The sequence below is a fragment of the Rhincodon typus genome, chromosome 13 (genome assembly GCF_021869965.1).
Source record: "Rhincodon typus isolate 14 chromosome 13, sRhiTyp1.1, whole genome shotgun sequence".
Lineage (NCBI taxonomy): Eukaryota > Metazoa > Chordata > Chondrichthyes > Orectolobiformes > Rhincodontidae > Rhincodon > Rhincodon typus.
In genome coordinates, this window is record NC_063344.1 from 27,985,847 (window position 1) to 28,004,412 (window position 18,566).

General features: G+C 41.1%; 1 protein-coding gene across 5 annotated transcripts in view; it reads left to right on the forward strand.

Annotated features, from left to right (window-relative positions):
- The first annotated feature begins 2,290 nt into the window (after positions 1–2,290).
- The window catches only part of fxr1 (FMR1 autosomal homolog 1), a 118,788-nt gene continuing 102,512 nt past the window's right edge, over positions 2,291–18,566 (forward strand). For 4 of the 5 annotated variants that reach the window (XM_048604183.1, XM_048604185.1, XM_048604186.1 and 1 more), the window contains exon 1: positions 2,292–2,375. In XM_048604183.1, coding sequence (XP_048460140.1) covers positions 2,325–2,375 — 51 coding nt within the window. In that variant the 5' untranslated portion in view covers positions 2,292–2,324. Of the gene's footprint in view, positions 2,376–18,566 lie in introns of all 5 variants that reach the window. The other variant, XM_048604184.1, reaches the window with a different exon arrangement.

Consider the following 18,566-nt stretch of genomic DNA (forward strand, 5'->3'; position numbering starts at 1 on the left):
GGATAAAAATGAATAATGAATTCAATTTTTAAACCCATACTGTAACATTCTAACCCAAAATCAACACAAATTAGTATGCATGAACAGACAATTGGTATTTCAATAGAAACAATAAATTACATTAAAAAAAATTACATAGTTGATACAATAAAAAAGCTCTCTCAAATTTTTCAGCATCACGCTCTGCATTAATGTAGCACCATATGCAGTATCAAAGTCCTTTAACCTCTGCGCTCTGTAAGATCTCTCACTATTCATTGATTTGGTCCATGAGCCACATTCATTGGCAGCCCACTTTCATTTGATTACTGCAAAGGTGCTTAATACCAAAAAGACGCAGTTCTACGATTCCTCTCTCCCTTTGGTCAAAACAGTGCTGATGGGTAACAGTTCCAACTCAATTTTAACCTGACCACCCAATAGCACCCTGAGCTCATGTTTCTTGCAGCAAACCCATCCAGCTCTTTAAAAACCGAAAGAATTGCAGATGCTATAAATCTGGAACAAAAACAGAAGTTGCTGGAAAAACTCAGCAGGTCTGGCAGCATCTGTGAAGAAAAAAATCAGAGTTAATGTTTTGGGTCCGGTGACCCTTCCCCAGAACAACCCATCCAGCTCTTTACTGTGCTTGAACTATTCACACTGCCTTTAGGTTTCTGTCCCTTTTAAATAACTTGCACATTGAATCAGCATGACTTCCTTTATGCTCTGTTTATTTCTGCTGAACATAAAGGTTTTTTGGAGAGTTTTGCATGCTTCTCATAAATACCAGAGGTTCTGTGTCCTTCAGGAGCACAATAATTGAAACTCAATGCTACCAATTAGCTCCTATTTGGCTATCATTTCAATTGCAACCTCAAGTCGCTGGCTCAGTTCTCAGAAATGACCTTACAGCCAGAAATTCCAATTACGCTTTAAAAATACAAACTTCTAACAACCTACATAGTTCATGGTATAAGTAAAAAGGAACTGGACTGACTATTATTCCTAAAGGAAGCAAAATCCTATGGTAGCTCCCAATTTGCAAAAGCCTTGCACTGTGACCCTGTTTAGACCCCACCTGGAGTACAGTGAGCAGATCTGGGCACCACGGCTGAGGAAGAATAAATTGGCCTTGGAGGGAGTACAACATAGATTTATAAGAATTATATCTGAATGTCAGGGGTTGAGTTTTGAGGAGAATTATATAAGGTTATATAAATTATATATTTTCTCCAGCATGTAGAAGGGTATGGGTGATTTGGTTGAAGTCTTCAAGCTATTAATAGGAAAAGGTAGATAAAGAATTCAAGAACCGGGGGCATAGTCTAAAAATTAGGGCCAGACCATTCAGGAGAGATGTTAATAAGCACTTCAGTGTGTAAAGGTGATAGATGTTTGGAACTCGGAGAAGTGGCGTTTGACACTAAACCGGATGTTAATTTTAAATTTGAGAGTTTTTTTTGTTAAGCAAGGGTTTTAAGGAATGTGGGCCAAAGGCAGGTGTATGGAGTTCGGCCACAGATCAGCCATGATCTCACTGAATGGCAGAACAGGCTTACTCGCTTATTCCTGTTGCTGTGTTCCTATCTCATCCTCCGAATGTCAAATTACAACTCTGAGTAGTAACAAATTCAGAGAACACATACTGTTCATGTGAATTAGTCGGCTGCAGTGGTGTGTTGACATAAAGGATCAAGGGAAGTTTAATCTTGCAAACCTAGATACAGGTTAAAAAATAAACTCTATCCGGATATTTACAGTTACTTTGAGTAGGGATGAGAGTTGTAGGAGGCAAGAAAGTTCAGTATTGAATGGTGATCGTCCAAAGTTAGGACAGTGTGAAGGCAGGCAATGCTGAATCTTGGCTGGGGTCATTAATGCTAAATCAGGATGTGAAATTGGCAACTGCTTCAGCTTTCCAAACGGGCATTTAAATCATTGCACCTTTTCAAAAGGGACAATACCTCTTGTTCCTTTGATGGTTCTGCTGATGTCCGACATTCCCCTTTGTAAGTAAGAACAACTTATTTTGTTTTAAAAGCGTAATGATGCATCTGACTGCACGATCACAGTTGCAGGTTTATGATTGAATTGATTTACAGACTGTTTCACACTTCACAATTGTTGACTTATTAGTCCTGACTTATCCTTGGAGATGAAAACCCTGACCAGTGGGACAATTCTGGTAACCATTCAGGAGGAGACTGAGTATCTGAGAGCAAGTGAGTTGATTCTTAGACGGGATGTTGACATCCATTTGCTTTGGTGTCCGACTCCAATCGCTCGCTCCTGTGTGTGTACAAATTCTAGAAACACATCCCAGTCTCCCCTGCGCTTCCAATATGGAAGAGCTGACGGTCGAAGTGCGCGGCTCCAACGGAGCATTTTACAAGGTAAAGCCTTTATCATCCCCCGGAAACCTCGTTTTCTTGTTTTGGTGTTTTTAAAAAGTGTTACGACTGTGTTAAAAACGGACATAAGGGCTGCATGTAGCTGAGTGTGTAAAATGAAGCGGCGCGGCTTTCTCTCGGCGCTAGACTGGTTGTAATCGCTGTCGCAGCTGCAGGCCTTGCTGAAGAAAGTCACTAGGCCTTATTCTCCCATTTCTTTGCCATTCGTATTTATTTCTTCAAGTTTCGTCTATTTTTAAAATTGTATTATTTTATAATGGACGATTAACTTGTTCTTTAATAATCTTTCAATGGCTGTTTAAAAATAAACTATTTTGACGGTTCTCCTATTTATTTCTCTTGCTCTTTGTGTATAGAAAGATAGTTTTAAAAACCTTTTATATTTACCAACTATTTCAAGTACGTCATTGGAGTACATACCTCACCGGCTGTTACTTGTCAGTCATGTTTTATCAAGTTTAGAAAACCGCTTGGAGTCTAATTTCAAGTTATTTTTAAACAAGGACGCATGTTGACGCCGCTTGACCGGAGGCATGTTATTTTTACCATAAAAGTGCATAGGAAAGTTAAAATGACGAAAACTCTACATGCGTGTTACTTTGAAAAGGGGTTGCTTAATGTGTGTAAGTGATCAGTTAACATAATTGCACAAAGAAATATCGAACACGTTTCTTTGCTTAGTGGTGAAAATGCGTTGAAAGGGTTTATTTCCTCCAGGTTTTATTAGATCTCGAATCCTTTTGACGCGTTTCAAACCTCAACTGCCTTAACACAATGCATCTTAATCTATTGAATTTGAACGCAGTAGAAACAGGCGAAGTATGAACCTGGGCACGGGACAACTTGACGTTAAATTTTTGCTTTAAAATAGTGTAAAATGATATAATCGTCAATATTATCGACGGATGACGAATATTTTCGAAGCTACTTTGAATAAATACGTTCTTAAGGTTTTAACCACGTTATGACGATGGCAAAGATGACGATCCCATTCATGATCGTTTAGGTTTTTAAGAACGGAAAGGATAGGATCAAAGTTTTCAGTTTGGCTCTTGGTTAAGTGGCTTTTTTTTAACTTTTCGGCAAATATTTTGGATTATGAGAGCTTGTATATTTTGGATTTTTTTATTAGGTCTGGTAGCAGTTGTTATTTGCAAATCATAATGGGGTTGGTTTATGATTTTGCCTCCCTTGGACGAGAAGTTCTATCTTAATTGGAGTCTGTCTTTTCTGTTATGACTACGAAGTCCAGGAATTGTCGGAAAGAACTCAGATCATCACAACAACAATTTGAATATTTATTCTCTTCCCTTAAAGCACAAGACATATTACATAAGCATTATAAAATAAAGTATGATACTGAGGCACATATTAAGATAATACAACTTCAACAGAGATTGGTTTTAAGGAATATCTTAAAGGTGAAAAGTGAGGTGGAGGTGTAAGGATGAAATTCCAGAACTTGGAGTCTAGACAGCTGAAGTCACGTCCATACAATTGGGGATGCACAGTGGCCATAACTGAAGTCATGTAGGTATCTTGGATCATTTTGGGGCTGAAGGGGAATGATCAACTCATTTGTTTTCGGTTGAGACAATATTGAGTATGGTGTCAGGGAGTTTCTTACTAGTTGATTGTTGCTATCTATCTCATCATTGCGTACTTTTACTGATGTAGCCTCCAGAAAAGTCTGGACATTCACAATTGTCTGGGAGAAGAAACTCCTTTGCGTCTCAGTTTAAAATGAGAAATCTATAACCATGCCCTCTAGTTAAAGATTCCCCCACTAAAGGAAACCTCTTCTCAACATCTACCCTGGCAAGCCTCTTCAGAATCTTGTATGTTTCAATAATATTATGAAAGATTTAATAGCAGTGCACTTAGAAATACATAATATGGTCAAGCAGAGACAGTACGTCTTTGTGAAGGAGAAATCAGGCCTGACAAATTCCTTAAATTCTTTAAGGAAGTAACAAGCCGCATAGTTAAAGGGGAAGCAGTGGATATATTATATCTGGATTTTCAGAAGGCGTTTAAGATAGCAGACATTAGGCTACTTCATAAGATAAAAGTCTGTGATGTTGACATAATAAATTGGCGTGGATGGAGGAGTGGTTAACTGATGGAAGACAGTTAGGATAAAGGGGACATTTTTAGGATGATCACTTGTGTGAGCCATAGGGATCACAGTGCTGGGGCCGCAGTTACTTACGATGTATTTTCATGACTTGGATGAGGAAAGTGAATGCACTATTGTAAAGTTTGCAGATGACAAGAATAGGTGGGAAGGTGGCAGTGACAGTCTACATTCATCTGTAGGCTCAAGTTATGTGAGTGGGCAAAAATTGAGCAAATGGAATATGTTGTGGGGAAATGTAATGCTATGCTCTCTGGTGGGAAGAATAGTGGAGATGGATATTATTTAAATAGATAATGTTCTGCAGAACAGGGATCCGGGAGTTCTCAACCATGAATCACAAAAAGCTAGCATCCATCTTCAGCAGTTAACAGGAAAGCAAATGGAATATTGGCCTTTGAAACAAAGGGAATAGCATAGTAGAGTAGACTAAAACTGTACAAAGGCATTATTCAGACCACAGCTAGAAAACTGAACAATTTTGTGTCCCTCTTCTATGGAAAAATATACTGGCATTGGAAGCAGTTCAGAGAAGGTTCACTAAGCTGATACTGGGTCTGAGGAAATGTTGAGTATGTTAGGCCTGTATTCATTGGAATTCAGAAAAATAAGAGGTGAACTTATTGAAACGTACAAGATTCTTGGATGACTGTACAACATTGATGTGATGGAGTTGTTTTTCCCTTTGTGGGAGAGTCTAAGACCGGAGGGCATAATCTCAGAATAAGGGATTGCACATTTTAAATCAAATGAGGAAATTTCTTCTCGGTGATTAGTGAATCTGTGGAATTCTTCACGACAGAGGGCTGTTGAGGTTGGGTCTTTAAAAATCTCAATTGAGTATACTTAAAAAGAGAATCAAAGGTTATAAGGAATAAACAGGAAATGGAGTTGAGGGTTATCAGATCAGCAGCCTCCTTCTGCTCTTAGACTTTATAATCCTAAAATCATCCCTCGTTCTTCTAAACTGTAATGAATAAATGCCACACCTGTTCAGCTATTCTTGATAAGTTAACCCTTCATCTCAAAGTAATCTCTTCTGTACTGTCTCCATTGCTAGTTTAAAGCAATCGTATTGCCGGGAGTGTAATATAGACCCCCTAATAGTCGCAAATAGTGCAGATATATAGACAGATTTCAGAAGGTTGTTAAACTAATTAGCAAAGTGATAGGAGATGCCAGCTTTCCCAACATTAACTGAGATGGTCATACTGTGAAAGGTTTAGGGGAGTGGAATTCTTAAAATGCACCTAGGAGAGCTTTTTAAGTCAGTATGTAGAAAGCCCCACAAAAGAGGTTGCAGTCCTGGACTTAAATTGTATCATGAAGCCAGGTGAGTGGTTGAAGTATCAGTGGTGGAGCATTTTGCAAACAGTGTAACTTTGATTCAAGATTGTTATGGGAAAAGACAAGATGGGCCTAAAGTCAAACTTCTAAGCTGTGGGAAGGCCACTTTTTTATTTGAGTAAGACCAGATATGATTTGGCCATACTGAAAGCAGATACTTTTAGGTAAATCTGTGTCAGAGCAGTGAGACACACAATCAAAAAGGAAATATGGAGTATACAGGGCCAACATCTTCCAATAAAGATAAAGGGTGGGACCAACGCATTGACTGAACCCTGGATGCCGAGGGGAAATACAAGATTGTATAAAAAGAAAAAGGGAGGTTTATAGGAGATACCAAAGGGTTAAAACAGCAGAAGCCCTATAGGAGTGCAGAATGTGCAAGGGGGGAACAAGAGGGAACATGAAAATAAAGTCACAGGTACCATAAAGAAAATAAGTTATTTTGTCAATGAATTCACGGTAAGAGTACCATTAAGGATCACCGTGGTAATTTGTATGTGGAGCTGGAGGATCGAGGTAGGCTTCTAAATGAATACTTCTGGTGAGTCTTCAGTATTGAGAGGAATGATGTACTTAAATAAATCAGAGAGAAGGACTGGTACAATTAAAGAAACTTCCAGAGACAGAAAGGAGGACCTGAGTGGTCTGGTAGGCTCAAAACTATATAAATCCCCAGGGCTGGATGAAATGTATCTAGGCTGTTGTGAGGCAAGGGAAGAAATAGCATGGCGCTGGCAATAAGTTTCAATTCCACTGTGGCCACAGGAGAGGTAGCAGAGAACTGGAGGATATCTAATGTTGGGACAAGGGAGCAAGGGATAAACCAAGAAGTTACAGCCCGTTGGTTTAATCTCCAGTGGTGGGGAAATTATTGGAAGCAGTTCTGAGGGACAGAATTAATCTGCTCTTGTAGGGCAGGAATTAATTAAAAACCTGCAGCATGTCCAGTCAGGTCCCACAGGGTCATTGTTGGGGTTTTTGCTGTTCGTTTCACATATATATGATTTTGAATTTGGCGGGTTCATCAGTAAGTTCGTGGATGATACAAAAATTGCTGATGTGGTAAATAGTGAGGAGGATAAACTTGGATTTGTAGGAGGATTCTGATGGGATGGTCAGGTGGCAAATGGAATTCGCTTCAGAGAAGTGTGTGGTGATACACTTGGGCAGATGCATGATCAATAGTTGGGCCCTGGGAAGCACTGAGGATCAGAGGGACCTTGGTGTGCATGGACACCAGTCCCTTAAGGTAGATAAGGTGGTTAAGACAGCATATGGGATACTTGCCTTTTATCTGCAAAGGCATAGCGTTTAAGAAACAGGGAGGTTATACTGGAACTATATAAAATTTGGTTAGGCCAAAAGTATTGTGGATTGCAGAATTACACACATTGTAGGAGGGATGTGATTGCAGTGGAAATGGTGTTGAGAAGATTTACCAAGATATTACCTGGGCTGGAGAATTTTGGTTAAGTGATTGTATAAACTGGGGTTGTTTTCTTTTTGAGTCCAGGAAACTCAGGAGGGTCATGACTGAGATGTGTAAAATTGAGGAGCAAGGATAAGGTAGACAGGAAGATGACTGTGATTCCTCCAAGGTAAAAATGACCAGGATGCATAAATTTTAAGGTAAGGGTTAGGAGGTTTGGAGGGGACTTCCAGTCTTGGTCAATCTGTGAGTGCATCTTCCTAATAATTATCAAGTCATATTTATTTCTGTTTGTGCCATCAACTCATCTGTCATGTTCAGAAAAGTTGCATGCATTCAGATAACGACTTTTCAACCATTATTATTTTGGGTATAATTTCTGCTCAGTTGAACCCACCCTAATTAGCTAATTATTTTAAACCCCTGTGTTGTGTCATAGAATCCCTCCAGCGCAGAAAGAGGCCATTTGTTGCATCAGGTCTGTACCAAACCTACGAAGAACATTCGGGCCACGTGTGTGCACACACTGTATAACGTGGCTACTACTTACCATGGCTAATCCACCTCATCCGCACGTCTTTGGACTGTGAGCACTGAAGCACCCAGAGGAAACCCATGCAGATCCAGAGAGAGTGTACAAACCCCACACAATCTCCCAAGGTCAGAATTGAACGAGGTCCCTGGCACTGCTGTTCACTAGTCCCAGCACAGTTCAAACAAAACCTGTTCCAACAGAACTACTGATTTTGCCCAGTACTGGGACAGTGCCCCATGAAGTGGAACCCATTTCTCCCATCCATTCTATGAACCACGACTTTGACTCTGATCTTATTTATCCTGTGCCACATGGCTCAGGTAGTAATGCAGCACTAACCTTTGTGGTTCTGCTTTTTAATTTACTCGCAGGAATGCTTGTAATCCCTAGTCGTACCTGTGTTCTTAACACCCACATGGGCCGTGACAAATAGATCCTTCCCCTTCCATTCTGTTTCTGTGTAGCTCAAGAAATATCTTGAAGCAGGACTTGTAGGTGCAGAGAACAGTATCTATTTCCCCTAACGAAAAGCTATCCATATTACTAAAGCATGTTCACACGTGTGCACATGCCCCACTCTAGACCATGGCGCTGCAGTCAATTTGCTCCCCTCCCTCCAGTCTGAGCCCTCAACAATGGTAGCTGTTGGCCAAGAGCACTGGCTGATGCTATATCAAAACTAAATTCTGGATCCCCATACCTGCATCACACCAGAATCCACCAGTTCCCCCTCTCTCACATTAGCTGTAAAACATCGGCTGACTAGCAATCTGTTCAATTTTACTTCATTTGGATATTAAATATTTTAAAAGTTAACTTATTATGGCATAAAAGCAATTAATAACTTTCTGCTTAAAACTTTTGGTCAACCAAAAGAGATGTGGCAGAAATACCCAACAATCACCTACTTATTTTCCTGTGATGTCACAGTTCTGCTCTGATAACTAGAAATAGGTTGAAGGGGATCTATGCTGTCAGTTTGTGTCTCCCGGTGCTGCTGCCACCCTTTGCATGTAGGTGCACTCTACACTTTATGGTGCTGCTGTTTGATCTCTATTGCATTGTTTCAGAAGCTGCTGTCACTTGTGCAGTTTCAAAAGCTGCTGATCCTGCCCCCTCTTGCTGATTCAGAAGCTGCTGGTCTTGCGTATGGTAGTGGCTGACTCCACTGTCTCATGAGCTGTTTTTGGTAAAAGTCAGAAGTCACATGACACCAAGTTATAGTCCAACAGGTTTATTTGAAATCACAAGCTTTCAGAGCATAGTCCCTTAGTCAGGCGAAGTGAGAGAAAGCACGCACAGAATTTATAGGCAGAGAGATCAAAAGATCATACAAGTGGTATGAGTAGAGTGTCAAATAAGAAGTCCCTGCAAGTGATCAAAAGTGTCAGATGGTGTGAGTAAACTGTCAACAGCTGAATAACAAGCGAAAGGATGACTTATTATCCAAATAAATGAGGCAGAGAGATAATTACAAACAATTAAAAATAGGATGGTGCTGGAGACATTGCAAATGACTGGAATAACATGAGAGGTATGAGTTGCATGCCAAGGGTCTAACCAAAGTAATAAGTAATCCAAAACTATACAAACTAATTAAGGTAGAAACATCATAACAATTTATTGAGGTGATGGTGTCAAAACAGGACTGTAAGGAAGATTTTACTGATACAGAATAGAACATAGAACATACAACAGTACAGTACAGCACAGTACAGGATAGTATGGTGGGGTCACGTGTAATGCAACACAAACCCAAGATCACAGTGGAGGCTGTCTTCGTGAGTGCAGAACTTGGCTATCAGTTTCTCCTCAGCGATTCTGCGTTGTTGTGTATCTCAAAGGCTACCTTGGAGGATGCTTACCCGAAGATTGGAGGCTGAATGTCCTTCACTGAAGTGCTCCCTGACTGGGAGGGAACATTCCTGTCTGGCGATTGTGGCGCAGTGTCCATTCATCCATTGTGGTAGCGTTTGCATGGTCTCGCCAAAATACGATAACTTGGGGCATCCTTGCCTGCAGCATATTGAGACACAATATTGGCTGAGTCACATGAGTATCTGCTGTGTATGTGGCAAGTGATATTCCCATGTGACAGGGTTTTGTGGTGTTGTGGCCAATGTTGTCCTGAAGGCTGGTTGATTTGCTGCGAATGATAGTCTAAGGTTTGGCAGATATTTGAAGGTGAGAAGTGGAGGCATAGGGATAATCTTGGCGAGGTTTTCATCGTCATCGATGACATGGTGAAGGCCGTGAAGAACATGACGTAGTCTCTCCGCTCTGAGAAAATACTGGACGACGAAGGATAATCTGGTCGTACCTTGCGTCCGTCTTCTGATGAGGTTGTTGTGGTTTATATGCAGTGGCATGTCAGAACTGGCAATTGATGAGTTGAGCATCGTATCCCATTCTTATGAGGGTGTCCTTCAAAATCTTAAGGTGTCTGCTGCTTTCCTCCTCATCTCAGCTGATCCTGCATATGTGCAAGACTTGTCCAAACGGGATGGCTTTTTTAATGTGTTTAGGGTGGAAGCTAGAGAAGTGTAGCATTGTGAGGTTATCGTGGGCTTGCGGTAGAATGAGGTACTGAGGTGTCCGTCCTTGGTGGAGATGGACTACTCTTCGGAATCAGTGGTAAGTCTGGTGGGATGAAACTTGTTGATATCACTGTAGTCGTTTCAGTGATTCCTCGCCATGAGTTCAAAGGAAGAAAATGTCGTCGATGTATCTGCGGTATAGCATTGGTCAAAGGTCCTGCGCAGCAAAGTCTTGCTCGAACTTGTGTGTGAAAATGTTGGCATATTGGGGTGCAAATTTGGTCCCCATGGCTGTTCCCTGTGTCTGGTAAGAACTGGTTGTCAAAGCTGAAGACATTGTAGTCAAGGATGAAGTGGATGAGTTGCAGGATGGTATCTGGAAATTGGTAGTTGTTGGTATCGAGTACAGAGGTTGCTGCAGCAATGCTGTCATAAGAACATAAGAACTAGGAGCAGGAGTAGGCCGTCTGGCCCTTCGAGCCTGCTCCGCCATTCAAATAAGATCATGGCTGATCTTTTCGTGGACTCAGATCCACTTACCCACGTTCTCACCGTAACCCTTAATTCCTTTATTGTTCAAAAAAAGTATCTACCTTTTCTTTAAAAACATTTATTGAAGTAGCGTCAACTACTTCACTGGGCAAGGAATTCCATAGATTAACAACCCTCTGGGTGAAGAAATTCCTTCTCAATTCAGTCCTAAATCTGCTCCCTCTAATCTTGAGGCATTGCCCTCTTGTCCTAGCTTCACCTACCTGTGGAAACCTCCTCTCTACTTCTATCTATCTATTCCCTTCATAATTTTATATGTTTCTATAAGATCCCCCCCTCAATCTTCTGAATTCCAATGAATATAATCCCACTCTACTCAGTCTGTCCTCATAAGCCAACCCCCTCAACTCAGGAATCAACCTAGTGAACATCCGTTGCATCCCCTCCAGTGCCAATACATCCTTTCTAAGTAAGGAGACCAAAACTGCACACAGTACTCCAGGTGTGGCCTCACCAGCACCTTGTACAGCTGCAACATAACCTCTCTGCTTTTAATCTCAATCCCTTTAGTAATGAAGGACAAAATTCCATTTGCCTTCCTAATAACTTGTTGTACCTGCAGACCTACCTTCTGTGACTCATGCACAAGGACACCCAGGTCCCTCTGCGTAGCAGCATGCTGCAACTTTTTACCATTCAAGTAATAACCCTTTTTACTATTACTGCTACCAAAATGTATGACTTCACATTTATTTACATTGTATTCCATCTGCCAGACCTTTGCCCACTCACTCAATGTATCTATGTTCCTCTGCAAAGTTTCACAGTCCTCTGCACACTTTGCTCTGCCACTCATCTTAGTGTCATCTGCAAACTTTGACACCCTACACGTGGTCCCCAACTCCAAATCATCTATATAAATTGTAAATAATTGCGGTCCCAGCACCGATCCCTGAGGCACACCACTAGTCACTGACTGCCAGCTAGAATAGCACTCATTTATCCCCACTCTTTGCTTCCTGTTAGTCAACCAATCCTCTATCCATGCTAATACTTTACCCTCAATGCCATGCATCCTTATCTTATGCAGTAGCCTCTTGTGCGGCACCTTGTTGAAGGCCTTTTGGAAATCTAGGTACACCACATCCACTGGGTCCCCATTGTCCACCTCGCTCGTAATGTCTTCATAGAATTCCAAAAGATTTGTCAAGCATGACCTGCCCTTCATGAACCCATGCTGCGTCTGCCCAATGGGACAATTTCTATTAAGATGCCTTGCTATTTCTTCCTTGATAATAGACTCAAGCATCTTCCCCACTACAGAGGTTAAGCTAACTGGTCTATAATTCCCCATCTTTTGTCTACTTCCCTTTTTTAAACAGTGGCGTCACATTTGCTGTTTTCAATCTGCTGGGACTGCCCCAGAGTCCAGCGAATTTTGGAAAATTACCGCCTGCGCACCTGCTATTTCTCCCGCCATCTCTCTTAGTAGCCTGGGATGCATTCCATCAGGGCCAGGAGACTTATCAATCCTTAGCTTCATTAGCTTGCCCAACACTACGTCTTCCGTAATGATGATTGTTTCCAGGTCCTCACCTACCTTCGTCTCTTTGTCAATTACTGGCATGTTATTAGTGTCCTCCACTGTGAAGACCGATACAAAATACCTGTTCAATGGCTTGGCCATTTCATCATCTCCCATAACTAAATTCTCTTTCTCATCCTCTAAAGGGCCAACGTTTACTTTAGCCACTCTTTTTCGTTTTATATATTTATAGAAACTCTTGCTATCTGTCCTTATATTCTGCGCTAGTTTTTTCTCGTGTTCTATCTTCCTTTTCTTTATAGCTCTTTTTGTGGCTTTCTGTTGACCTTTAAAGTTTTCCCAATCTTCTAGTTTCATGCTGTTTTTGGCCACTTTGTATGCTTTCTCTTTCAATTTGATAGCCTCCCTTATTTCTTTAGACACCCATGGCAGATTACCCCTTTTCTTACAGTCCTTCCTTTTCATTGGAATATACTTTTGCTGAGCACTTTGAAAAATTGCTTTGAAAGTCCTCCACTGCTCGTCAACTGTCCCACCATAAAATCTTTGTTTCCAGTCTACTTTAGCCAAGTCCTCCCTCATTCTATTGTAGTTCCCCTTGTTCAAGCACAGGACCCTGGTATTGGATTTTATCTTCACACTCTCCATCTGTATTCTAAATTCAACCATACTGTGATCACTCCTTCCAAGAGGATCCCTAACTATGAGGTCATTAATTATTCCTGTCGTCCTGGGGAATACTGATGTAGAATGCCAAAGTGTCCATTGTGATAAGGAATGTTCCTGGTTTGACTGCTCTGTGGGTGCTGATTTTCTGTAAGAAGTCTATAGTGTCATGACAGAAGCTGGGGGTTCCTTGTACAGTGGGTTTCAAGATGCCCTAGACATAGCCAGAGAGGTTCTCACACACAGTCCTGTTGCCTGATATGATGGGATGTCCAGATGTGTTGGCTTTGTGTATCTTCAGAAGGCAGTAGAAGTCTCCTATGCGGGATGAGAGTGCATAGAATACTCTGAAGGTCCTGATCAGTGTGTTGAGTTGATGGGTGTGTTCTTTGGTTGGATCGGCAGGTAGTTGTCTGTAGTGTTCCTGGTTGTTCAGTTGTCGGTATATGCTTCTTTGCAGTAGTCTGTTCTATTGTGCATGATGATGGCACCTCCTTTTCATGTTTGACAATGTTGCAATTGGTCTCGAGAGCATGAATGACATTACGTTTTGCTTGGGTTCTGCACTATCTTATGAGCGTGGCTGATGAACCTGGCATTTAACGCATCTTGAGCGTACATGCCGCACCTAGGGCAGCGGCCTTCTCAAGCAGACCATGCAGATGCTACGACAACAGATGAGTGGACACTGTGCAACAATTGCCAGACAGAAATGATCCCTCCCAGTCAGGGAACACTTCAGCTGTGAAGAACAAACAGCCTCTGATCTTCGGGTAAGCGACCTCTAAAGTGGCCTTTGAGATACACAACAACCCAAAATTGCTGAGTAGAAACTGCTAGCCAAGTTCCATACCCATGAAGATGGCCTCAACCATGATTGTGTCACACTATCACACTTCTGTATCTGTAAAATCTTCCTCGCTGTCCTGTTTGACACCACCACCTTGATAAATTATGATGTTTAATTAGTTTGTACAGTTTTACATTACTCATTACTTAGGTATAGCCAGGGGTCTAACCAATCATGTTCCAGTCATTTGGGTTTGTCACCTGCACCGTCTTATTTGTAATGTTTTGTAATTCTCTCTCTGCCTCAATTGGATTATAGGCCGTCCCTTCGCTTGTTATTCAGCTGTCGACAGTTTACTCACACCATCTACCACTTCTGATCATTTGCAGAGACTTCTTATTCGACACTCCACTCACCATTTGTATGATCTTTTGATCTCTCTGCCTATAAATTCTGTGTCTACGTGCTTCTCTCTTACTTCATCTGATGAAGGGGCTGCTCTCTGAAAGCTTGTGATTTCAAATAAACCTGTTGCTGGAAAAACTCAGCAGGTCTGGCAGCGTCTGTGAAGAAAAAAAATCAAAGTTAATGTTTTGCATCCAGTGACCCTCGGAACTGTTGGACTATAACCTGGTGTCATTTGACTTCTGACTTTGTCCACTCCAGTCCATCACCAGCACCTTCATGTCATGGCTGTTTTTGGAAGCTGCTGTCTCCTCTGTTTTGTGCGCTGCTTTGGAAGCGGCCAGCCCCACACTCTAATGTGCTGCTTCGGAAACCGTTAGCACTACTGTCTCGTGCTGTTTCAGTGGCTACTGGCCCCACTATCTTGTGCACTGTTTGGAAGCTATTGGTATCCCCAGCAATTGGGATACATTCGTAACTGCAGAACATTAGCCCAAAACATCATTTGGTTTACCTAATGCAAAATCTCGTGTAAAAAAGAATTGTTAATTGCATTTCCAGTACATCTTGAACATGTCTTGTTTCGTTGTCTTTACTGAATGTTAAAGAAGCTTTATAATCCCTAATTTGTTGAACTGTGGTTCTTTTCAATTTAATTTATAGGTTGACTTTTCTACGGCTAAGACAAGTGTTTGCCTTGTACAGTGTGGAGCACTGATTTTGTTCTTAATGAGCTGGCGTCAATTTTGGCAGATATACACAAATAGTGAAATCTTACAAGATTTTGTCACTTTAAAAGCATACATTCTGAAAATATTAACTGTATCAGCAACTAGGTGTAATTTTTAAAAAGTTGGCCAGATTCTGATTCAAGTATTAATTTATTAGAAGTTATTCCTGATTTATTGAAAAACAAATTTTTAATGTATTACCCAATTAAGTAATGCTATAGTCCAGTTGTCGTTGTTACTCGACTCCTACTTGTTATTCCACTGAAATCCCATCTGTCATCACAGGTGCATGTTAAAGATGGAAAAAAGTAGGGGGAAGGAATTTTCCATCCTGTCCTGTCCTGTCTGACCAGAGCTGCATTGTAGTAGGAGTGGACAACGTACTGATTTTTTTTTTAAATTATCCACAATGTGGATATTGCTGATTGGGACAGCATTTATTGCCCACCTGTAGATTGATTAATTTGCCAAATATTAAATATGTAATCTATGAAGCTGGGTTTAATTTTGGAGTCTGGATAATCAGCTGGGATCATGATAGTGCCCATCCCGAATTGGAAAAGGTGCGGTGAGCTGTTGTCTTGAATCATTGTATCCATTTGGTGAAGGCACGCTTTCAATGCCATTAGGGCGGGAGTTCCAGGACCCACAGACAATGAAGGAAGGGTGATTTTTGTTTCAAGTTAGGATGGTGTGTGACTTAGAAGGGGAAGTTTTGCAGTTGGCAATGTTTCTGTGTATTTGCTGTGATAATACTAGTTGTAGGTCTGGAAGGTGCTTTCAAAGGAATCTTGGTGAGTTACTGCAGTATGGTGTGTAGATGGTATACACTGTTTTTGTTATATGTTGGTATTGAAGAGAGTGAATGTTGAAGGTTGTGGTTAGGGCACCAATCAAGTGGGCTGCTTTGGTACTAGATGGTATCAGCTTCTTGTGTTGTTGGACTACGTGTATCCATGTGAATGGAGGGTATTACATTATACTTGTCTTGTAGATGATGGAAGGAATTGAGCAAACAAGAAGTGGGTCAGTTGTGTGAAAGTTTTTTGTTGAAAGGTTAAAATCAATTTGGAATTATGACCTAAGCACACTTCCAAGAAAGCATGTAGGTGCAGTAGAGTACTTCGAGAATCCCTGAAGTAGAAGTAAATACATTAAGCCATGTTGAAACTTAATTTTGATGTTTGTGCTAAGACCTTCCTGTCTTCTCATATAGCTTTTAATTTTTTTATGTGTATTAAATTTATGTTCTGTTAAAGAATGTCAGTCTGCAGTGTGGTGTGAATATCTTTCAGCGACTAACCACTAAGTTAACCAATTGAAAAAGTATTAAATGCGTGATCTTTGAAGCTAGATTTTATTCTGAAATCTGACTTTAAGGGGACGTGACGGCCTAGTGGTATTATCGCTGGACTGTTGATCCAGAGACCCAGATAATGTTCTGGGGACTCGGGTTCGAATCCTACCATGGCAGATGGTGGAATTTGAAATCAATAAATATCTGGAATTAAGAATCTAATGACCGTGAATCCATTGTCGATTGTTGGAAAAACTCATCTGGCTCACTGATGTCCTTTTAGGGAAGGAAACTGCCATCATTACGTGTTCTGGCCTAGATGTGACTCCAAACCCACAGCAATGTGGTTGACTCTCAACTGCCCTCTGGGCAATTAGGTATGGGCAATAACCAGCGACACCCTCATCCCGTGAATGAATAAAGGGAAAAAAGATTACCCATCAGCTAGGGTCATAAGAGCCCGCAGCATCTTTGAGCAAAAGTGCCCAAACCAGTCAGCCAGAACTAAAAAGTGGATGTTCCTTCCTTTCTGCTTGGATCCTTCTGTTTCCTCCATCATAAATGTTGACCTCAGCTATTTCAATTCATTGCTGAGATGTCAAATAGTGCAGGTTTGAGCTCTCTTGTAGTGCTGAAGACCTGTGTTCTGAAAATGGCCATGCTGAAAGCAAAACTGTTGGACAGCAGCAACAACATAACTATACAATGTGAGAAATTGTCCAGGTATATTCTATCTAACAAGACAGAACAAATCTGCTGCAGCCACTTACTGTCATTGATAAATATTCCTAATTGTCAACCAAGTGATGGAAAGGATCAAGAGCATTGCAATGAAGTTGTGTAAATTCCAAAAGCCTCTGCTTACTTTATTCCACCATGACCACTTGTCTCCAGACATTGCAGCCTTGACCCAGCTTGCACATAAATCAAAATTTGAAGTGTGGTGAAACAGAGCTCTTTATATCAAGGCAATATTCCAAAAGAGTGTGCCATTACAGAGCCATGGTAAAACTAAAATCAGCAAGGATAGAGATAAAATCTCCGACGTCCTTGAGTAGATTTGTAGATCGGGTTGTGGATGCTGTGTTTGGATTGGGACAACACCAGGATCCTAGGACAGGCCAAACAGAAACAAGCACAGGAATTCCTAGATGCCTGTTCTCCGCCAAAAAGGCCATTAACAAACACATACAACTAGACCCTATTTATACACCACTGCGAAGGAAAACCGGAAATGAGGTAATCAAATCGAATGGACCTCAGAGTTTAAACACCAGATGGGAAAACACAACAGTGCTTCATCGGAGGCTGCACTGATGATGTTACCCAGCAGGGTAATGAAATGTCTGAAAACTAACGGACCAGCTCGGCGAGCGAACCAACCACAGCATTTCCAATGTCTGTAGATATTCTAGGCACAAGACGGTGATGGTTTCCAACTCGATCATCATCTCAGCCCTACAACATTGTTATGTGAGTTCTGTGACCTAGCCTTAACCATCTTCAACTGCTTCATCAATGACTTCTCTTTGACTCCACAAATCAGCCTGATTGATCAACACTCCATCCACCATCTTGAACATTCACTCCCTCCACCACTGACTTTCATTGGCCACACTATCCCAGAAACCAAAGAAAACTACAATAGTTCTGAGGTTCATTTCATAACACCTTTCAAACCTGTGACTGCTACCACCTAGAAGGACAACTACCTCCGATGGATCGGAGCACTACCACCTTCAATATTTTCTCCAATTACATATCCTGTATTTGAATCCATATTGTTGTTCCTTCCTTGTTTCCCAGACACATTCCTAGAACTCCCTTTTTAACAAAGCTGTAAATGTACCTATGCTAGTTGAAATGCATTGGTATAAACGGTGAAAACTAATTAGGAATGGGCACTTAAAGATGGCTCTGCCAGTGGCCCAATTTAAAAAGAAGCTGATCATGTGATAACACCTGGACAACATCTAGGGTTGGGCTGAATGGGTAGCAGGAAATGCTTGTGCTATGCAAGCTTCAGGCAATTACTGACTCTATTAGGAAAGAAGCTAACAATCTTGTCTTGGCATTGTTATGGAGTAGATTAGACCCCCTCAAAATACATTACAATAAGAAGATAGGGTCTAGCCTGACTTTTTCTTTCATTAAATGCAAGTGCGAAGTATTTCATTCTGGATACAACTCAATTGGTCATACTAACAGATTTGAAGCGCAACACGCATTACTCACACACTATAGTTGAAATACAACAA